Raw genomic sequence first — 21,827 nt, 5'->3', positions numbered from 1 at the left:
GTAAGTTGTAGTGCAAAGGGCCCCATTTGCACTGTGGGAAGGATATGTGACACCCCTTTGTGGGATGAAACATGCTCCCATACATGCAGCCAGCCTACCCCCATTCTCTGGCCGTGACAGTCTACTCTTTGCTTGTTCTATCTGCTCCCAGAGGGAGGCATCTTAGGTGCAAACTCTGCACGTCATCAGGAACCCAGAAATGCAGTTCAATTAGTTCTGACATAGGGTGTGAAGCAGGAGGAAAAAGTGGAGGGTCCTTGCGCCTCCCTTTGTCACTATGCAGCCATGTGGAATCAGGCATAATGTAGTCTTTACGAATAGGGGTGATTTTCAATAATGGATTAATGGGAGAAGGCGGGCTTCTCTCATGGAGATGAGCCCCTCAAATGAAGAGTTTGTACTTTTGCATATACATCATCAGCCTTGTGGTGATGCCACTCTGACACCTCATGTACGCTGGCCACCCACAGGTGTTAGAGTGCGCCCCTTGAGGAATGCAGAAGTGAAGTCCTCAGTGAAAAATGTTTTGGCCTGAAGTCAAATATAGTTGTATCAACCAAAAATTATGTAAAATAATTTTCTCTATTAACACCATCACCACATTCCAACTCACTCTCTCTCTCCAGCTCTTTTAATTAGCGAATCAATGCAAAGAGTGCAGTATATTTGCTTCCTATGTAGTGGGGACCTGAATTTCTCTCAAATTGTTCTGCAGACTTCAGCCATTCCATTTCCAGATAAATTTGGAGATTTATTAGGGAGCCTGCAGTATCTAAAGACTATTTTGATTTTAATATATCATGCTGAAGTTTTTCTTGGCTATGCTGGCAGAGGTGTTTAACATTAATGCTTCTAATTGCTTGCAAAACATCAACAGTAAAGTGAGATTTTTTTTGTTCTTGGAAGCTTGCTTTACTAGGATCAAATTTAATTTATTTTTTAAATAGTTAATTTAACTTTACATTTGCTCAGTTCTCATGTTTTAATAGAAACATGAATGCCATCAAAAATTAATATATGTTTGATTGCATTGAGCTAACTGCATTGTATTTGTGTTGAACTAGATTAAAGGTGCCTTTATCATCATAAGGACAATATTTAAAATATTTAATATAAAGACTATATCGAGGAAGAAAAGAAATGTACACACCTTTGTAATTATACTTTTTAAAGATACAAATACAGTACTCTGGATCTAATTTTGATCTCACTTCCTCCAGTGTAAATCAGGCAAAACTCCATTGAAATCATTAAGGTGATACCATTGTATAGCCATGGTAAGTGAGAACAGAATCAGTGTCACTCTTTGGGTCTTGAGGTAAATGATGCACATAAATCAGGACCAAGTTCATTAATCAGTATGTCTTCTATTGGTAAAAATATGCTACGTTGGATTTGCCACCTCTTTGTGAACTCCAGTTGAGTGCTATGTATGTTCTGACACTGTGTGACACTTTTAGTCTATCACATCATAATATCACTGTGGACTTCTATCAGAGCTCTCATCTGAGACTCAACAGGCCACAAACAGTGGACCAAATTGTGTGTGCCTCACTCACTTGAACAGGCCTCCTGAAGCAAATGTAACTAAAGGAAGCAGGATTTGGCTCATTAATTAATTCTCATTATATTAATAATGCCCATTTTGTACATGGATAAACAGAGATACAGAGAGGTTAAGTGCCTCATTAGAGGCCTCATAATTACTGGCAGAGCTGAAAATAGAACACCGAAGTCCTGACTCTCAGTCTCCTTCTCAAATTACCAGGCCACTCTCCAACCCTTTATTTATTTTGTTGTTCATTGTGGCAGTAGGAAATCATAACCAACAGAAGTGTTCTTGCAGGGAAGCTTTGCCTTTGCTTCGCTCTATGAACCACAATCTAAATGTGGGTTATGTGCTCTTTTGGAATTTCTTCCCCTGAGTGTTTTCTTTTCCTCCTAAAGAATTGATAGTTCCAAACTGGCCCTCTCTCCTCCCAAAACACACACACATACAAACGTGATTGTGTGTAGAATCCAACTGTTGGCCCTACTGATGTGCTGGCTGATAATCAAAACAAACCGGTTAAAGCAAAACACTCCAAAGATTAATTTCTTTGGCATATTAAGTCACTGTGCTGAGTTAATGTGCTCACAATGAGGAAGTTTATACAGCTAAGACTTATTGCCTTCTCCCCCCCCCCCCCAGCCCCCCGTCCCTTCATAGCAAAACTCCCACTGAAGTTTGCCATGTTTTCCAAGTTATTTGAGTAACCAACCTTTACATCCTTTGGTGCATACGCTCTCCAGAGTAGTTCACTCCTTGTGACTGGCTCAGCTCTGATATAGCTGATGCGGTCTCCATCCTGGGCAAAGTCTGTCACAGCTGTCACAGTGAGTGAGGCTCTTGCACAACTGCCTTCTGTACAGGGCATATGCAGGAGATCCACTTGGCATGTCGAAAGGACTATGTTTGAGGGCCCCAGTAATAAGTTATCTAAAATGTACAGGAACATTGGGCCTGAGAAAAGATATTACATGGTTGTCCCCACCATCTTTACTGTCAGACATAAATGTTCTACTTTCAGATACACACATTAATTGAAACCACATGGGTTTTGTGTGAAAACTGTTGTTATGATTAACTTGATCTGATATCGCTATGCAAATAGTCACTGCATTTCTTCTTGCGATAGATGTTTTTATGAAGACCCAGTTGCATGCCTTGATAGTCACAGCTGCCAATATCTTCTCAAGTGACACTCTTATCTATATGGGGAAGAGTCCATGGGATGAAGATAAATAATTCTCATGACTAGGAATAAGACTGTTTCAGGAAGATGCACTTTCCAAGGTACTTACAAAATTATTATCAGTTTATGCCTGAGACAAAGGATGGTGCAGTGGTTAGGGTCCTAGCTTAAGACTTGAGAGACCTAGGTTCAACTTCCTGCTCTGCCACAGACTTTCTGTGGGACCGTGGACAAGTGCCTCAGTTCTCCATCTATAAATTGGAGATAATAGCACTTCCCTACTTATAGTCAGATTCTGAGGATAAATACTTTCAAAGATTAAGAGCTGCTCTGATACTTAGGTAACGGGAGCTAGCCAAGCACCTACATAGACAGAAAAGTGCTGGAGACCTGGGAACTGAATCTGGCTGCTCACAGAGCAGGTGAGGCAATGACATTGTAAGATTAGTCATGCAGCTCTGCCACTGTGCTTCAGCTCTTACTTAAAATGATCTCCTCTAGGGGTGAGAGGGTAGCTGCCTTCATGCCTTTTCAGTTCTTAGCCTCAATTTTAAAGTCACAAATCTGGGGTCCTGTTAGTGCCATCTATTGTGGGTTTTTTTTTCATATGGACACTTATCCACTAAGAACTGGTTTGAGACAGGGTTGCTGCCTCTGAGGGACAAAAATCTGGGACATCCAAGATGTTCCCGAGAGCCATTAAACTGAACAGCTGGCAATATGTACTGAGCAACTTTACAGGTTTCCAGGGACAGCTACCACAAAAAAAGGACAATCCTGGGAAAGCCTGAATAGGTGGCAGCCTTACTCTGAGATCACCACTTTTTTCACAGAGGATACTGAATAGCCACTGGATTGTAATAACAGCCACCTACTCTGGATTTGAAATATGTAGCCCAAAGTGATCCATTCAAAAGCCCAATGGTTTCTTTGAATACACCAGGGAAAATTGTGGCCCTATTGAAGTCAACAGAAGGTTTGCCATTGACTTCAGTGGGGCCAGGATTTCACACAGTTTCCACAGTCTGAGCCAACACCTACAGTATGACAAGAAATGCTGGGAATTGGATTAATTTGGTAAAATCAAAGCAATTATTCATAATTCATGGATTTGTTTCTTAATTTATATTCAGCTGGTGTAAAAATACGCAAACGTATTTCCAAATAATCAGTATTTCATGCCTTATTGAAAAGTCCTATACAATGTAACTGAGATTAAACCCACAGATTCTATACAAATTGAACTATGGCATTTAATAGAGAAGTATCTCTGATATCAAATGCTTAAGGGCTGGCTTACAATTGTATAGCAAAGTTCTGGATCATTTTCAAGGTTTTTTTAGTCAGTTAAACAGAAGCTTTCCATAAAGGACAGTTATTGCCATTGTAGTCATGTGAGGTTTGCTCACTACCCAGAACAGAAGTTTAAAATCAAACAAAATAATCTTGTTAAAATAACAGAGATACACATAAAACAAGCGACACAACAACAGCTCTGTTGTATCCTCGGATTCATTATATTATCTAAACCTAGAGAGATATTTCTATGCTTTTAATTGGCTTTCTCAATGCTTATTACCTACATAATTAACACAACAGTGGTGTTAAATGGACTCAACTCGACATGGAGTTTGTTATTTAATTTCTTTTAGCATAAATGAATAAAAACTAAAATAGCCTTTATTTCCAATGTGTAGGACTGTGGCCAATTTAAATCTTATAGTATTTAAAAGGCCGTAGCTTTCTTTCAAACAAAAAACAAATGCAACTAAAGCACTGAATAAACATCCTTGCAAAGTACATATGCATACATAAAGCAGAAGATGTTTATAGACATTTAGCATCTCAGTTGAACATATGTGGCCCAATGACACACAGACAAACAGCCTCAGAGTGGACCAATCAAGGGCAATAGTTGGTTATTAGCTTAAATTGCATAAATGAGATGATTATAAGGGACAGAAACTTGCCACTTCTGTAACAGCTTCTTTCCAAGGCTAGTTAATTGGTACAGTTGTATCTCCATCTCTGTACCTCTCAGCACCAACTTGTCAAGTTCATTAACACATTGAAAATAAATCTACTTCTGGAAACTTTCTCGGTCAGTCTCCCTTAGAATATTAAGAGACTGATAAAACATGCAGTGAAAAGGGAGTGGGCCCCTGCCAAGCAAGTTTGTATTAGATGCTAACTTTGGCAGAATAGCGTCTGCAGTCTTGTTAGCTCACTGCCCATAAATTTGCCATCAGCCAGATTTTCAAAGGTGCCTAACTTCCTCTGGTGCTTTTGAAAATTCCACTAGGTGCCTATCTGCATTTTTATGCACCTAAATACCTTTACTAATCTGGCCCTGTGAGTTTAAAGAATGCTCACTTGGTAGGCTGACACAGCCTGGCAGCCAAGAGGAATATGCGGAACAGTGCACCACTAAGTCATGAGCAAATTCAAACCACTCCATGTATGGAAGCCAACACAGCTGCTGAAACCACAAGGTACAGTTCAGCTTAGATCACTGAGTTATGTTCTCATTTTGAATGCCTTTTTATCCCCTTTGTTGTCTGTGCTTGTGCTGAGGATTGGGAGGAAAAGGAGAGGGATTTCAGCTCATTGAAGTGAATGTTTCTGAACATCAGGGAGATTAAAAAAGGATGAGAAGAAAGAGTGGGGTGGTAGATTGAACCTCAGCAGAGGATTATTGATTTTTTTTGTTTTGTTTTAGGAGAAGTTCTATATAATGTATATGTCAGCAAGTGATTAAATGGGGAAGGCAAAGATCTGGGGAGAAATCCTGGCCTTATTTAAGTCTAGAGGAACTTTGCCATTGATTTCAATGGGTCCAGGATTTTACCCGTGGAGCAGGGGTTGTTTAAAAAATTCTCACCAGTGGTAAAACCAGCACATAGCAAAAATCCCAGAGCTTGTATGTTGTTTTGCCTTGAGTTTTTAAGATGAGATGCTACATTTAACAGGTGGACAAATGCTCTGGTGGGCCTGATTGTGATCCTGTCTCTAAAAGCAACACCCATTGACTTCAAGGGAACAGCATACATTGGAGGACAGCAGAATTAGTCCCTTGATAGAAAAAGTTTTTGGTTGTTAGATGATGAAAATGGGAAATGAAAATCCATAATTTCTGGATGTGAGCAGAATTACATCACTCTGACCTTGGAAAAAATATTTGCTAATTAAAATGGCAAAATGTTTCTTTAGATAAAATGTGCTAACATTCCCAAGCAAACAACTTAGAAAGTGATCAATAGTATGTCACAAAAATTAATGCAGTGTTGTTTTTGCCATGTTGGTCCCAGGATATGAGAGAGACAAGCTCTGTGGAGCTTGAAAGATTGCCTCTTTCACCAACAGAAATTGGTCCAACAAAAGATATTACCTCACCCACCTTGTCACTATCATGTTCCAGTCCACCAAAACCCCCCAAACAAATGAAAACCAGAAAACAAACCAACAAAAAAAAAACCTTTATATTTTCATTTTCTAGAAAAGGAATGTAATGTAGAACTAATTCTTGATATTTTTAAAAGGGAAAGACTACTAAATTCCTAACTTCCACACCCTTCTTAGGGTATGTACCGATACTGGGAAAATTAGGTTATATGGGATACAAAACAATATCTGTTTCATGATTTTCTTCTCCGTCCAAACGTCTTTGAGATCCTGATGGTGCAAAGACTTAAAAATATGTATAATGTTACATAGATGAATGGTCCCACTGAAGTCAATTGGACTCCTCAAGTGTGTAGAACTGAGGCTTTATAGGGTAGGCTCTTTGGGATACTGACGGGACCTAACCATATGTTTCTAGCTTAAATAAAATCACAATTTATCCAGAAAAAGATGCAAAATCTGTTCAGTGATTTATTTATTTATTATTGATCCAGCTCTTGAATTATCTGAGGATGATGTTCTGAGTGACCATCAATAAGTGACGAGATTGTTCTGAGTGTCACTCAGGTTAAGAACCATTCAGGATGCAGAACCTTGTAATGCTATTTTATAAACCTAAATGTTTTAAAAAATCCTTTTATTTATCATTATTTCTCTAATAAATCACAATGAACTATGATGTAGCTATTATTGAAATTGCTTAATGTACCGGCAACAAACCATGAGTGATTTTCTCATCTACTTTGTTTTAGAAGCTAACATGCTATTTAGTTTTTTCAACCTTTCAACATTATCTAAATGTTGTAATTTCCCTTTAAATTCATTGTACCATATAAGTTGCAAAAAATGCATAGTCACAATGAATTAACTACAATGTACAAAACTCTTACCAGAATCTTCAGTTTTCAGCTGTAAAGTAATTTTACAGATGTCACCTTGATCTTGGCAGATAATAGGTACAGTACTTAGAATGGTCAAAACATGTTCTTTGTCATCCTCTGAAATTTGTAATGACTCTGGTGTAAACTGGAAGTAAAATACATGATCAATCTTAGATAATGATGATAGAAAAATAAGGCAAAATTGATATTTCTGAAACATAAAAAATGATTTTTTCTTTTTAACCAAATAAATTTACAAATTCATTATCATAATTTCTGATAACATAATCATTGTCTCTAATTTCAAAAGGTAAAATTGCTTTTTAAGCTTTTACAGTATGTTCAGGAATTAAGAAACTATTTGCAGTTGTCATCAGTAGTCTGTAACAGTTTCTTATTTCCTGGTCTGAAAAGAATCTTAAAAATATAAAAAGTCCTGAAAACAATAGGATAGCATGAATTTTTTTTTTCAGTATCACTTTAAAAAAAGAACTAGTTACTGTGCACTGAGAGGTATATTTTCACTGATCATGGGCTAGAGTGTGACAGTACCACAAGCCCTGCATATGAGGGGGCACACTGGTGCACTGCCCCAGGAGCAGGGCAGTTCAGTGCAGTTCCCTCCTTGTTCCCTGTTCTTGCACCAGGGGAAAAGAATCTGTTAGTGGCTCATACATGAAGCAGATTAGTTCCCCTTCTATGCCAGCATAGCTCTACTGTCTTGTGCATTCCAGAGCAAAGCCAAGACTCCAGCAACTCCCCACTCCCTCCTTGTCCATCTGCTCTGGTGGCTAGTACAGAGCACTCTTACCCTTGCCCATCTGAACCCAATGTCTGGGTAGTGCATATGTGTGAGCTGGGGCTATCTCCCTTTAATGCCCCTGCATGGGTGTGTACCCCAAGAGACAATCTGGCTCTGCATAATTATGTATTTCATTTATACAGGACAATGCTTTTCACTACTAAGGATCCAAGTGTGTTTTGTGATAACTTGTGGGTCGAATTCTGCTTTTGGTTACACTAGATCAGCTCCTATTGACTACAGGGGGAACTGTGCACATTTATCTAGGGGCAGATCTGGGATCTTTATACAGTGGTTGCTCATAAAAATGCTCCTATTTTGCCTTTGATAACTAAAAACCATTACCAGGGTACTTGCAGTATTCTCTAATTAGTATAGGTAAATCCTAGAGAATAATGTGAATACTAAAGCAGTACTACAAGACATGGCCACTGGACCAAAGATCATTCAAAATTGATTTGAAAACAATATTTTGGTTGGAAATAACTACCAAATCCATTCTCTATCATTCTATACTGCAGCCATCAAAGTGGTATCTAATAACCTTACAAAATTAAATAATCTAAATAAGGCAGTCTACCCATAAGCATTATTTTTCAGTCTCTTCCCTTGACCTTATCCAGGTGTTTGTTAGAACTTAATTTTTCTCTCCTCATCCTTAAGTCTGAATGCAGTGACATTCTGACTTAAATTCAAAGACTTTAAGGCCAAAAGAGACCACTATAATCATCTAGTCTGAGCTCCTGCACATTACAGGCCACAGACACTCACCCATCCACACCTGTAAGAGACCCATAACCTCTGGCTGAGTTACTCAAGTCATCAAATCTTGACTTAAAGACTTCAAGTTACAGAGAATCCATCATTTACTCTATTTCAAACCAGCAAGTGAGTCATGCCCCATGCTGTAGAAGAAGGCAAAAACAAACAAACAAACAAAAACAAACAAAGAAAAACGCAGGGTCTCTGTTAATCTGATCTAGGGGAAAACTTCTTCCCAGCCCCAAATTTGGTGATCTGTTAGATCATGAGTATGTTGGCAAGCCCCAGTAGCCAGACACTTGGGAAAGAATTCTCTGTAGTAACTCAGAGTCCTCCCCATCTAGTGTCCCATCACCAGCCATTGGAGACATTTGCTAACAGCCATTGCAGATGGACCATATGCCATTGTAGGCTACCTAATCATACCAACCCCTCCATAAACTTATCAAGTTCAGTCTTGAAACAGGTGAGTTTTTTTGCCACCACTACTCCTCTTGGAAGGCTGTTCCAGAACTTTAGTCCTCTGATGGTTAGAAACCTTCATCTAATTTCAAGCTTAAACTTGTTGGTGGCCAATGTATATTCATTTGGTTTTGTGCCAACATTGTCCCTTAATGTAAATAACTCCTTTCCCTCCCTGACGTTTATCCTTCTTATGTATTTATAGAGAGCAATCATTTCTCCTCTCAACCTTCATTTTGTGAGGCTAAACAAGCCAACCTCCTTAAGTCTCCTCTCATAAAGTAGTTTCTCCATTCTTCCGATCATTCTAGTAGCCCGTCTCTGCACCTGTTCCAGTTTGAATTCATCTTTCTTAAACATGGGAGACCAGGATTGCACGCAGTATTCTAGGTGAGAATTCACCAGTGACCACGTCACACTGGTGGCTCATAGTCATCCTGTGATCAACCAATACCCCCAAGTCTTTCTCTTCTGTCTCTTCCAACTGATAAGTCTCCAGTTTATAGCAAAAATTCTTGTTGTTTAGTCCCAAAGTGCATGACCCTGCACTTCACACTATTAAATGTTGTCCCATTTCCATTACTCCAGTTTTCAAGATCAGCCAAATCTTCCTGTATTATGTTACAATCCTTCTTTGTATTGGCAATACTTCTCAATTTAGTGTCACCTGCAAATTTTATTAGTGCATTGCCACTTTTTTGTGCCAGGGTCATTAAAGAAAATGCTAATAAAGATTGGTCTCAAGACCAATCCCTGAGGAACTCCACTAGTAACTTCCCTGCAGCCTGATAGTTCACCTTTCAGCATGACCCATTGTAGTCTCCCCTTTAGCCAGTTCCTTACCCACCTTTTAACTCTCATATTAATCACCATCTACTCCAATCTAACTAAATATTTCCATGTAGAACTATATCAAATGCTTTTCTGAAATCCAGGTAGATTAGATCCACTGCACATAGGTCTGGCACTCCTAACCTTGTACATAGTCACTGGAATGTATCTGGACATGTGCTAGAAGGTGCATGAAGCACTTTTGCATACTTTTTATGTTCTGACAGTGTCAGCACCTAGACACTACTGTGAATGCTTTAGAAAGGCTTATAGAATGGCATGTAATTTATTAAGACATTTTCTCACTGGGCATGTAGAAGCTACATTAATTATGATCAAGTCCTATTTTCTTGTGTATTGTGTTCCAGAGTATGTTGGTTAATATTCAAATATTCTTCAGTGACATGCTGGATAAGTGCAGTAAATCAAGGACATCTGCATTACCTTAATCCCCGCATAGAATCCATCGCTCTCTTCAGGCAATGACTGCTGATCAGGAGAGTCCCTCATAAAAGCAGTGACAGTACAAAAGATCTGTAATAAATAAATAGCTTTACTTGAAATAAAGCAGAAGGGAAACATAGTTATGCATCTTCACTAGTTATCTTGGTGGTGGCTGTTTTTACCTCTAGAACTGACTTTTTTAGGGGTTGTTGTTTGATCATATTTGTAAACCCTGAGGAGTTAAGATATTTTTGATCCATTTATTAAAAAAAAGGAGTTTAGGGTTCCAGTCTCAGTGATTAATAGCACTTAACGCTTGTGTAGCACTTTCAGATCTCCAAGCATGTTATAAAGGCGAGTATTATCATCCTATTAGAGGGAGGCTGATTCAGGAGCTGAAACAACTTGTAGAAGGTCAGTGTAGTCCAGTGATAGGGGCCAAGAATAGAACCTAGTTTGCAGACCACTGCCCTATCCATTGGCTCTCACAGCCTCCTTTTATTTTTGAGGCTATATTTTAAGTTGGACTGGCCTCACAATCATCCACCCTCAGAAATAGCCTCAGCATCATTAAAGCCCTTTGTGACAGAGGCTTTGGAAACATGGAATATTCAAAGACTATTTTATCTATAATATAAATGTGATATAGATCTTTATGGGCATGCTGTGGCTTGTATTCCTGGATCAATGGGTGAGCTAAAAGATGTTTCCTGCAGGAACTAAAGTCAGTGGGGTGTAATTAATGCAAATCCCCAATCCTGAAAAAAAATCAGGCAGGACACAAGTCCTTTTGACACTTTACCCCTTAGGGAAATACCATATCCCAGGTTGACCATTTCAAGATGCCTAAGAATGCAAAGGACTTGAGATCGTATATGTGGGAGAGGGATCACTCACCTTCAATACAGAAATGACACGAGACTGCGATCAAGAGAGACAGGCCCTGCAGAAATGATCTGAAGAACTTTAAAACCTACCCAGGTCTCTGTGTGGAAGATGGGTAACTATCTGCTAAACTAGACATGTGTACAAGCTCTTTATTGTTTTTATTACATGTTTTTTCTGTGATGATTTTGTTCTGGTTAGTATTTTGCTATATGGAAGCTGGCTGGTTACTGGTGAACCCTGTCATTGCCCTTGAGACAACAGGAGTGTACGTGCTGAACTAGTTAGACCTTGTGAGGCAATCTGCAGGAGTCTGCAGACTAATTCCCCAGTCTGGAGGGAGAGGGTTGCGGGATCCTGCCCCAAGAAAGGTAATGGCTAGAGGCCTGAGACTTAAGTGGGGTTCCCTTACAGAGTCCAGGAGGGGGTCAGAGGTACAGTTACCTCAGGAACTATGACACCCTCTTTATGTGTTATCTCAAGTCCTGATAGGGTGACCAGATGTCCTGATTTTATAGGGACAGTCCTGATATTTGGGGCTTTGTCTTATATAGGTGCCTATTACCCCCCCATCCCCGTCCCGATTTTTCACATTTGCTGTCTGGTCACCCTAAGTCCTGATCATGAGAAGCTGCGTACTCCATTTTGCCTGATGTATTATAAAAGTGTTATCTAAATGATAAAGACATGTCAACAAGGTTTATCTTTTAAAAAGCACAATGTATCAATGTTTTATTCCTAGGACAGTCAGGCAACCTTTTTCTCTGCTGAGGCCACACACTCTCTACTATCCTATTTTTTTAAATAAATGGTTTCTTGTTTCAGAAAACCAAAACTGCAAACCCCATTCCTTTGAGCACAAGATTACACAATACAAATATCCCTTAAAACAAACTACAACAGAATACTAGGCTGTAGTTATTAATTTCTGGTTACTCCTCATCACTGCAATAACAGATTGTGACTCTCTAAATCAATTCCAGACTTTCAACAGTAACCCAGCAGGGGAGCTAGGCTCATCTAGCTTATTTGGTATTATGAGTAAGCTTCTTTGGTTTGATTATCAGAAGAATTCAGCACTTTGGTTGTGTTAGTTCATCCAGAAGTGTCACATTGGTAGCTACTGAGTTCTGAGCACTTTTGGAAAATCAGTTCTTACATAGGAGCCTAAATAGGAGATGAGTTTTTTTTTTTTTAAATCTGGCCCCTTTTGACTAGGGATGTGCAAACTGGTTCAGAACAAATAAGAATACTCTCAAAAACTCATAGCCATGTAAACCCAAATCACTTTCCAGGTTTGTATAAGGCACTACTCTCCTTCCCTCTTCAACTCCACATATGTCATGGCTCCCTCCTCCCCTACCTGTATCAGAGTAGCAGCCGTGTTAGTCTGTATCCGCAAAAGGAACAGGAGTACTTGTGGCACCTTAGGGACTAACAAATTTATTAGAGCATAAGCTTTTGTGGGCTACTGCCCACTTCTTCGGATGCATATAGAGTGGAACATATATTGAGGAGATATATATACACACATACAGACAGCATGAACAGGTGGGAGTTGTCTTACCAACTCTGAGAGGCCAATTAAGTAAGAGAAAAAAATTTTTTGAAGTGATAATCAAGCTAGCCCAGTACAGACAGTTTGATAAGAAGTGTGAGAATACTTACAAGGGGAGATAGATTCAATGTTTGTAATGGCTCAAGCCATTCCCAGTCCTTATTCAATCCTGAGTTGATTGTATCTAGTTTGCATATCAATTCCAGCTCAGCAGTCTCTCATTGGAGTTTTCCAACGAGAGACTGCTGAGCTGGAATTGATATGCAAACTAGATACAATCAACTCAGGATTGAATAAGGACTGGGAATGGCTGAGCCATTACAAACATTGACTCTATCTCCCCTTGTAAGTATTCTCACACTTCTTATCAAACTGTCTGTACTGGACTAGCTTGATTATCACTTCAAAAAATTTTTTCTCGTACTTAATTGGCCTCTCAGAGTTGGTAAGACAACTCCCACCTAACTTATTTGTGCCCATTCAGAATACTAGAAATATTTCAAGTGCTGTATGGATCTCACCTAGATCCTTGAACCTGAAGAATTAAGTATTTCATTTGCTCTTCCCTCTAAATCCAAGTGGATTATTCCCAGTTCCTTCTCAGACACTTTTTCTCAAGGTCATTTCTGTGTGCACTCCAGCACCTTTGTTTTTATTTCAGATTTTCTTACTGACAGACCATCTACCATACCACCTCAGGTTGGTGAGGGGAACCAGTATTCTTCCTTATTTTGAATAGATAGAATCCTTTTCATCTTACCTCAGGTTTGCCCCTTTCCAACAACAGAAGTAAGTAATCACTTGCTACTCTAAAGTCACAGTTCCTCAACTTCCGTGTATTTACACAGTTTCTCTCTAAAGCACAATAGTAAAAGAAGTGTGTTGTACAATTTAGTTCCTTGTTATCACTAGGGATTTATTATCCCTCAAGACATTATCTCTAATGGCCCACATTCAATCTATGAAGCTTTAAGAAAGATGTTTTTCTTGCATAGCAGAGGGTAATTGTTACTGTTCCTCATGCTGTTCCCATCACCAGTGCTGATGGAGGCAGTCTTCTCAAAAATCAAGGGCCGACAAATCAGTAGCAGCAGAAAAAAAAAAATAAGTCAGAAAATATCTGTTCCCTCTTGCCCCTCCCCCCAAGTGAAAAAATGATTCCATTACACATCTCAGTGTGCGTATCCAATGCAGCTGCATTGCAGATGTAATATTTACACAGACTATGGTAAAACTTGCTGAGCTGTTTTGTACTTTTTGCTTCAACAGTTTTAGCCAAGAATATTCACATGGTGACTTCCATTTGAAAACACCACTTTGAGAATCCCCGCCAAGAAGAGAGAGACAATTAAAGCTGTCAGGATTGCTCACTAGGAGGCTGAAAAGGAAAGCAAGGGGTGGATCTGTCTAAGGATTCCAAGACAGATTGTAAATAATATGGCATGCATCTTTGAAAATGCCTCAGTAACCCAGTCTTGTTTCCTGTTTGCAAAATATATTTTCCTTGTTGCAGAACAAAGTGACTTATTTGTTTATTTAGAAACTTTTTATTAAAGCAAAGTTACAATAGAACATTAACATACCATAACGTACATTATTTATTCAGGATCACGTAGATATTAAAAGAACCTGGCTAAAGATTCTGGCTTACTGGCTGGGGAGTATCCTCCTCTGAGTATGCTAGAAAGGGAGACTGAATGTCTCTAAGAGTGTATGCTTTTAGGATACATTCTGCACATAGAACATTACATTTAAATATACAGAGATGACACATAGCTATATTTAAAATACCCTTAAAATACCATCCCATGCTTGTATACGGCCATATATTTTTGGCAAACAAAAAGTAGAATACCTTGAATAGTAGGCACCTCTTATGTATTGGGTAAAATCAATAGGACTTGTGAAGATTAGTATAGTATTTGCAAATCAAAATGTATAGACACTGAATTTGTTCTAGCGTTACATTTTATTCCTGTCTTTTTTATTGTTGTTCTTCCTCTTTAGTTTCTTCTTTACCTAGTAGGTGTACACATCTCTTCATAATCATCAGATATGTTCTTTGGCCACTGAGCTACAGGTTGACAGTTTGCCACATAATTATTATTATACTTCTTCTTGGGAGTTTTTTTGCCTTCAGCCAAATACCACCTTTTTTTCTCCAGCTCAGGAATCAGCAATATTTTTTCATATCAACATATCACTTAAAGCAAAGAGATAATAACAACACTGATGGCACCTTGCTGACAACAGTGACAGGTGAGATGGTATTTTTCACTAACTCCTCACATCTTTTTAAATAAAAGTATATTTTGTCTTCATCCCTTTTAAAGCGATAGTAATCTGTGAAGGGGACTTCAGACACCATAATCCAATTGCTTCCGGTTGTGGGTTGCTTCCTTGCATCTATGTATCTGAAATTATTTCTTTAGGGCAAAATCCACTGTTAGGTAGAAACTGATAAAACAAAAAGGGTGATTTTTTAAAAAATTCTCTTTTCAAGTTAGGGCTGCCTTCTGCCCTCAGGTGCAATTCCTACTGACTTCTTCAGATTCACGTCTGCTTCATTTTGAAATCAATGGGAGCAGTGTATTCAACCGAAGGCTGAATTCGATCTTTAATGTTGGAGCGGGGAAACTGGATGGCTTTGGGAACTGGTCATGGTATATAGAGCATTAATCTCTAAATAGGCCTTGTTCCAGTCATTGACCATTTTTTTTCCTCAGCATCTTGCATGACAAACTCTCATAGAGAGTTTAAGGCTAGAAGGGACCTAGTCTGACCTCCTATATATCACAGATCATTACATTTCATCCAGTTACCCCTATATTATGTCCAATAACTTGTCTGACTAAAGACATCAAGAGATGGAGAATCCACCACTTCCCTGGGTAGTTTGTTCCAATGATTAATCACCCTCAAAGTTAGATATTTGTGCCTTATTTCTAATTTGAACTAGTCTGGCTTCAGCTTCCAGCCATTGTAATTTGTTATACCTTTACCCAGAAGATCAAAAAGTCCTTTAGTATCTTGTATTTTCTTTGTGTGAAGGTATTCATACACTGTGATCAAGTCACCTCTCAATCTTTTTGCTAGACTAAAGAGATTGAGCTCTTTAAGTCTCTCACTGTAAAACATTTCCTCCAGTCCAGGAATAATGTTTTGTTTCTTTTCTGCACCCTCTCCAGTTTTTTAACATCCTTTTTAAATGCTGGGAAGCAGAACTGTATACAGTATCCCAGCATAGGTCTCACAAATGCCATAGAGAGAGGTAAAATCACCTTCTGCTCCTACTCACTGCTCCCTCTTTTATATTTCCAATGATTGCATTCGCCCTTTTTGCCACAACTTTGCATGTTGAGTTGCTTTTCCATTATGACCCATAATCCTTTTAAGAGTCACAGCTCCGTAAATTTACAGTCCCCCATTCTATACGTATGGTCTGCGTTCCTTCTTCCTACATGTGTAACTTTGAATTTGGCTGTAGTAAAATGCATTTTATTTGAATAATGACAGGTTTCAGAGTAGCAGCCGTGTTAGTCTGTATCCGCAAAAAGAAGAAGTGGGCTATAGTCCACGAAAGCTTATGCTCTAATAAATTTGTTAGTCTCTAAGGTGCCACAAGTACTCCTGTTCTTTATTTGAATGTGCACAAGTTACCAAGCTATCCAGATTTCTCTGTCTGCCCTGTTCTCATAATTATTTACCACTCTTCCAAATTTTATCAGCAGTGGTTTTATATTGATTTCCAGATCACTGATGAAAATGTTGAATAGTATCAATCCTTGCGGAACGCCAATAGAAACTGCCATATTCAATGATTTCCCTTTGATAACTACTTTGAGCTCTCTCAGTTAGAGAGTCCTTAATCCATTTAACATATGCTTTATTGGTATTATCTAGTTCTAATTTTTAATCAGAATGTCATGCAGTACTAAAGCAAATGTCTTACAAAAGCCTAAGTATATTATATCTACACAGTGACCTTTATCAACCAAAGTTATAATCTCAAAGAATAAAATCAGATTTGTTTCCCAAGACCTATTTTCTATAAAACCATGTTAATTGGCATTAATTACAATCCTATACTTTAATTCTTTATCAATTGAAACTCTTATCAGCTTTTTTCATTATTTGTGAAATCCAACATCTTGGCCCCACTGGCAGTCTTAAAACTGTCACTCAGCTAACCACCTATGCGCCTAAATCACCTAGGCACCTAACTTTGCACCAGTGGATATGCACAAAAGTGCCCAAGTCCTGACACCATGTGACATTTCCAAGTGGTACCCAGCATTGCTCCAAAGCAAGAGTCTCAATTAGGTGTTCCCCCACCTATCTTATCAGCAGGATCTGATCCCTTAGTGTCTGTCTCTTTGATTTCAAGAGGAAATAGGGACATATCTTGTTTGGGTGCTTTTAAAAATCCCACTATGTGCCCATCTGTACTTTTAGACACCTAAATGCCTTTGAAAATCTCACCCTATGTGCCTAAGTCACTTTTTTAAATGGAACTTAGGCATCTAAGACACTTAAGTGAGTTTGAATATTGTACCCCTTACCCATGTTTGCCTGGAGTGTGCCCAAGGAATACTGAGTTTTAGGATGTGCAGACAATAACTACAAATAATCCCAGTTTATGGATTTGGGCTTGGGTCAGTGATTAGGTCAGGTAACTAGGCACCATGTGATTGCAGCATCCTTATAAGCAGAGACCCCTGGTCTCTCCCTCTCCCAGCTCCATTAGAGAGGGAGAGACCAGGGGTTTCAAAAGACTGGGGAAAGGAAGAGTTGGTACCTGGTGCCAGGATACGAGGGCAAAGAGGAGAGGGGCCATCAGGGAAGCACCTCCAGGGGATTCAGAGGGAAAAGTCAATCTGCAGCGAGGGACAAGAGCAAAACCTCTTAGAGGGAATTAAGATTCCAGGAAGGTGTAATGGACTGTCAAGGGAGAGTCTAGCTTTTTGAGTTAACTGTTATTTTAATGAACCAGATCCTGAAGGGAAGTGTAAACACAAAGCACCAGTTGTGGCTTGTTTGGATACGAAGGAAAGAAACTGAGGCAGTGGTAGGATCTGACACCTGATGAGATGAAATGCTACACCAGGCAAATTCTAGCATTAACATAGCAAAAATACATGGGAAAGCATTATGTAAGCTAGCCTCATCAAAGCGAACCTATGTACAAAAACACAGTCTCTACCAGCCTTCAAACAGCCAAACTGCAGGCAAAAGCGTACAGTAAAACAGCCTCTTTGTAGAAGACCTTCACATACACCTAGTGATGCGGAATTTCAAAGGTTTCAAAATTTGAAAACTGATCCAAACCAATAGAGGATCAGCTCCTTTGTAGACTACATATCCCCCTTTGCCCACAGATTTTCCCCTTTAGACCTACTAGTGATGATTTTCTGCAGGGAAGTAGACAGTGGGCTGCTCACCATGTTCTGCCAACCACCCAACTCAACGTGTGGAGAAGGCATTTGAAAATGTATTTTAAGAATGTCTGCAGTCTTCTACTGGAAAGATTTTAACATTTATGTCAAATCACTTACCTAGAGGAGGTGGTAATTAAAGAAGAGAAAAACCTCCTTCCCTACTTTGAGTGGAAGTTAAACTGTTCTCCTTTGTATGTTAAAGCAGGATAGATGCTAGATTACATTCTTTTGCACTAGGTTCTATATTTCTGGTGTCTCAAATGGTGTTTATGTATGCTTGGAAAGACCAGTTTTATTTAAACATTTATTTTAAAATGAATATTATAGTTCATGGATGGTGACAACTTCTTTCTTGCCATATGAAATTTAACAATTGCTGCGCTGAGCAAACCTGCCCCCCGACCCCTTTCTTAGCATAACTCATTACACGCACTCTGCCTACCATAATTTACAAATGCCTGTGCCTCTAGGACTGGATTCACCTCTGTCAATATTGTATAAATAAGACTTAGGCCTATTAGGATTTTCAAATCAGATGGAATGGGCTTCTTTCAGTGTTTATGTAGCAATAGCAGCATATTAAAGATATATTTAATGTTGCAATAGTTTCACTAATATTATGCTGGCATCATATTGTCTGAAATAACAAAATCAGAGCCCAAAGTGTGTGTCTTTTGGGGGAGAGGGAATGCACACATGAGCATTTTGAAGAAATATCTTTGACTGTTTAGACTATAGAGAAGTCAATAAAAGTTCAAACATCATTGGCCCAGTAAGTCTCAATTACTCTTTAAGGGCTTATTAAAGCTATTAAATCGTTTCAATGTATATTGAAACATATTGATGGATAGTCTGTTATGTGCCATATCATATTATCAGGAGACATTATGATGAATGAAAAGTGGTGTAGATATAAATCACATAAGAGATGATTTAAAAACACAGATCTTTTCTCTTGACAATATTATGTCAAGGAATGAAAGGAGAAGATCCTGATTTTGGATAAAGATTATAAATAAAGCAACTCCTAAAATTCATCTGCAAAAGCATTAGGGCTGAATTTAAACCATGTGTAAGTGGATAAAAAACGGAATGGCAGAACCAAGTGATTTTAGTAGAGTTATACCCAATACACCGGATCTTAATTTGGCCCATTTGGAACAAATTCTACCCTCGTTTACACCCATGCAGCCTCACTTACTTCTGAGGGTAGAACGTAATCCTTAGGTCTCCCTCTCTGGATTGCGGAAGGGGCAGGGAAAAGCCAATGAGAAGATGCATCTGACCTATCAGCCCCAATCTTGCACAGCCTCTATCTGCAAGGCTCTGGCATTAGTTTAAAGCTAACCTGACCCCGCAGAATCCCTGGTATTATGTAGCCTCCATGGGTGCAGGGGCTTGCAAACTGCTTTCCCCTGTGCTCACAGGGTTGACTCTGTCCCTTCTGGACCGATTCTCTTCTCACTTTTGCCAGACTTAACCTAGTGTATCTCTATTGATCCATGGAGTTGCTCCTGATTTACACCAGTGCAAGTGAAAGGAGAATTAGGCCCTTCATAACTATTATTAGGAACCCAAGGTGGAACAGCAAACATGGTAAAGTGCTTTTTAAAATCTTTATTATGTGAAATATTTCTGTTACAGCTAACGCATCATTGCCTGATTTCACTGATGACAATTTGTGGATAATTATAATTATTCAAATAGGCCATGAAAAGCTTTAAAAAAAAGTTCTAGCAGTGAATTGAACATCTCAGTCTAAACTTGCTAAATTAAACATGTGGGTTTCAGCAGAGGACAGAGCAGGGCTTTTGAAAACAACTTTTAATATCATAAAAATTGTCTCATAACGGCTAGATGACACTACTAGTTAACAGAACTGCTTCTCCCCCTGCAGGATTGTTTAAATCTGGATTGAACTGATTGCAAGTGAAATTATTTTGATGACAATAGATATCTCTCTGTAACACAAGCTCACCATGAAGTCTGGCAGAATTAGTTTGTCTGACTCAAATGCAGGTAGCATAATTATGAGAAGAAACTAACAAAAGTGTCTAGATTTAACCACAGTTATAAATGACTCACCTTTATAAGAATTTAAATAAACATGTTCATATTTCTTAATGTGAATTCTTATTCAAGAAAAGATTCAAATCACAAGACTGTTTACAACCCATGTTTAATATGGGGCTATTATAGCTGGCAGTGTTTATTCTTTCAGTACTATTTAGCATCACTAATGGTTCTTTGTTTATAAATTATGAACCTAATTTAACTTTTAAAGTCTGATTTTTGTGCTGTGGAAGGCCATGAATTTATATACAAGTCAGTTTTTTCATGTCGTGTACTGGTGTCTGGTTGTGGTGCTTTTGTTTCTGGGTTTTGTTGTTGTTGTTGGAACTAAATCAGTGTTGCTATGTAAGCCATTAAATGTATTGCTCAAAGATTGTTCTGTAATGAACTCCATCTTTCAGTATACAATTGAACAACGGAATGAGTCTCAGAAAGGCGGAACATGAAATAAATCTCCATATACTTTACAATTTCATATTCTTTAATATTCTCTTTTGTGAAAGGATATTATTATGGGTCTGTCCGTCAGTATAGAAATTACTCAGTGCTTGAACTGGTTGTGCACATAGGTGTCTGCGCCTTTACCCCAAGTTCATTCTGCTGCTAGGTGGAAAAAATGCTGAGTAAAAGTTGGAGCATTTTTCTCTGTTCCCTCCATCCCCCAGCTTGTGCCAACTGTATGGCATTTGACCTGCAATATATACATCATATAGTCAAGCTTTTTTATGTCTGTACCTAAGGAATTAGGTACACTAGTTCTAGTGTTACCCAACAGGGGCAACTTGACTATTTCACTCCAGGCGGTGTAAGGAATAAATCAACAGGAACACAGCACTTCCATCTGATAAGATTCATGCAAGTAAGCGTGCTCTATCTAAAACTGCAGGTTTTTAGATTGAAGCATACACAAATATAATCAATAGGTTTAAAACATCCCAGATATTTACCTAACGTCTGGAACAGTATTGCGTAATTAACAGCAGGTTTACAGTGGCCAGTTGTTCACCCACCGGGGAGAAAGGGTGTCAGGAAAAACGTCTCTCAAGATGGCTTGAGAGGACTACTCCAAAGTACATTCTATTAGCTAATCTTTTATAACTAACTTCTACAAAACACATAGGCCATAATAACCCCGACTGGATCATCACTTTTCTAACTTTCAATAAACTTTTAATATCAGAGGCGTCTAGACTGAAGGTTTTCCAACCACCAAGGTTTTTAGTCTCAATTGTTTACTTATTTATCCCCTCCTCCCATTCTAATTAGCAGAAACTGTAGCTAGTTTTGACCTTGCTTCTGAAAGGTCCTGCTCCTGTCTCCAAATTAACCCTTAAATATGTGGTGTTTCATTACTTCAGGATGGCTGAATGGACATAATATGGTTGCAGTTACTTTGATCACATTCTGGGGTATATACACCCCTCAAATCCAGAGCAACACTAGAAGCAGGAAAACTCACCCCAAAAGAGATGCCTACCCCTGCCCCTAGACTGGAGGCATCAGTCTCAGCCCATCTCAGGCCTAGGTTTCAAGCAGGGCATAGAAGGGGGAACT

The 21,827-nt window shown here is 38.8% G+C and overlaps 1 protein-coding gene across 1 annotated transcript in view; it reads right to left on the bottom strand.

The window, feature by feature from the left end:
• The window catches only part of LOC128845094 (von Willebrand factor D and EGF domain-containing protein-like), a 245,872-nt gene that overhangs the window by 149,763 nt on the left and 74,282 nt on the right, over positions 1-21,827 (bottom strand). Inside the window, exons 6-8 of the mRNA XM_054043326.1 lie at positions 10,320-10,409; positions 7,028-7,163; positions 2,262-2,479 (exon numbers count right to left, since the gene is read on the bottom strand). Of these exons, the coding sequence (XP_053899301.1) occupies positions 2,262-2,479; positions 7,028-7,163; positions 10,320-10,409 (444 nt within the window). The remainder of the gene's footprint in view (positions 1-2,261; positions 2,480-7,027; positions 7,164-10,319; positions 10,410-21,827) is intronic.

Source organism: Malaclemys terrapin, chromosome 11 (genome assembly GCF_027887155.1).
Source record: "Malaclemys terrapin pileata isolate rMalTer1 chromosome 11, rMalTer1.hap1, whole genome shotgun sequence".
Classification (NCBI taxonomy): domain Eukaryota; kingdom Metazoa; phylum Chordata; order Testudines; family Emydidae; genus Malaclemys; species Malaclemys terrapin.
This window is presented reverse-complemented; position numbering and strand designations above follow the sequence as displayed.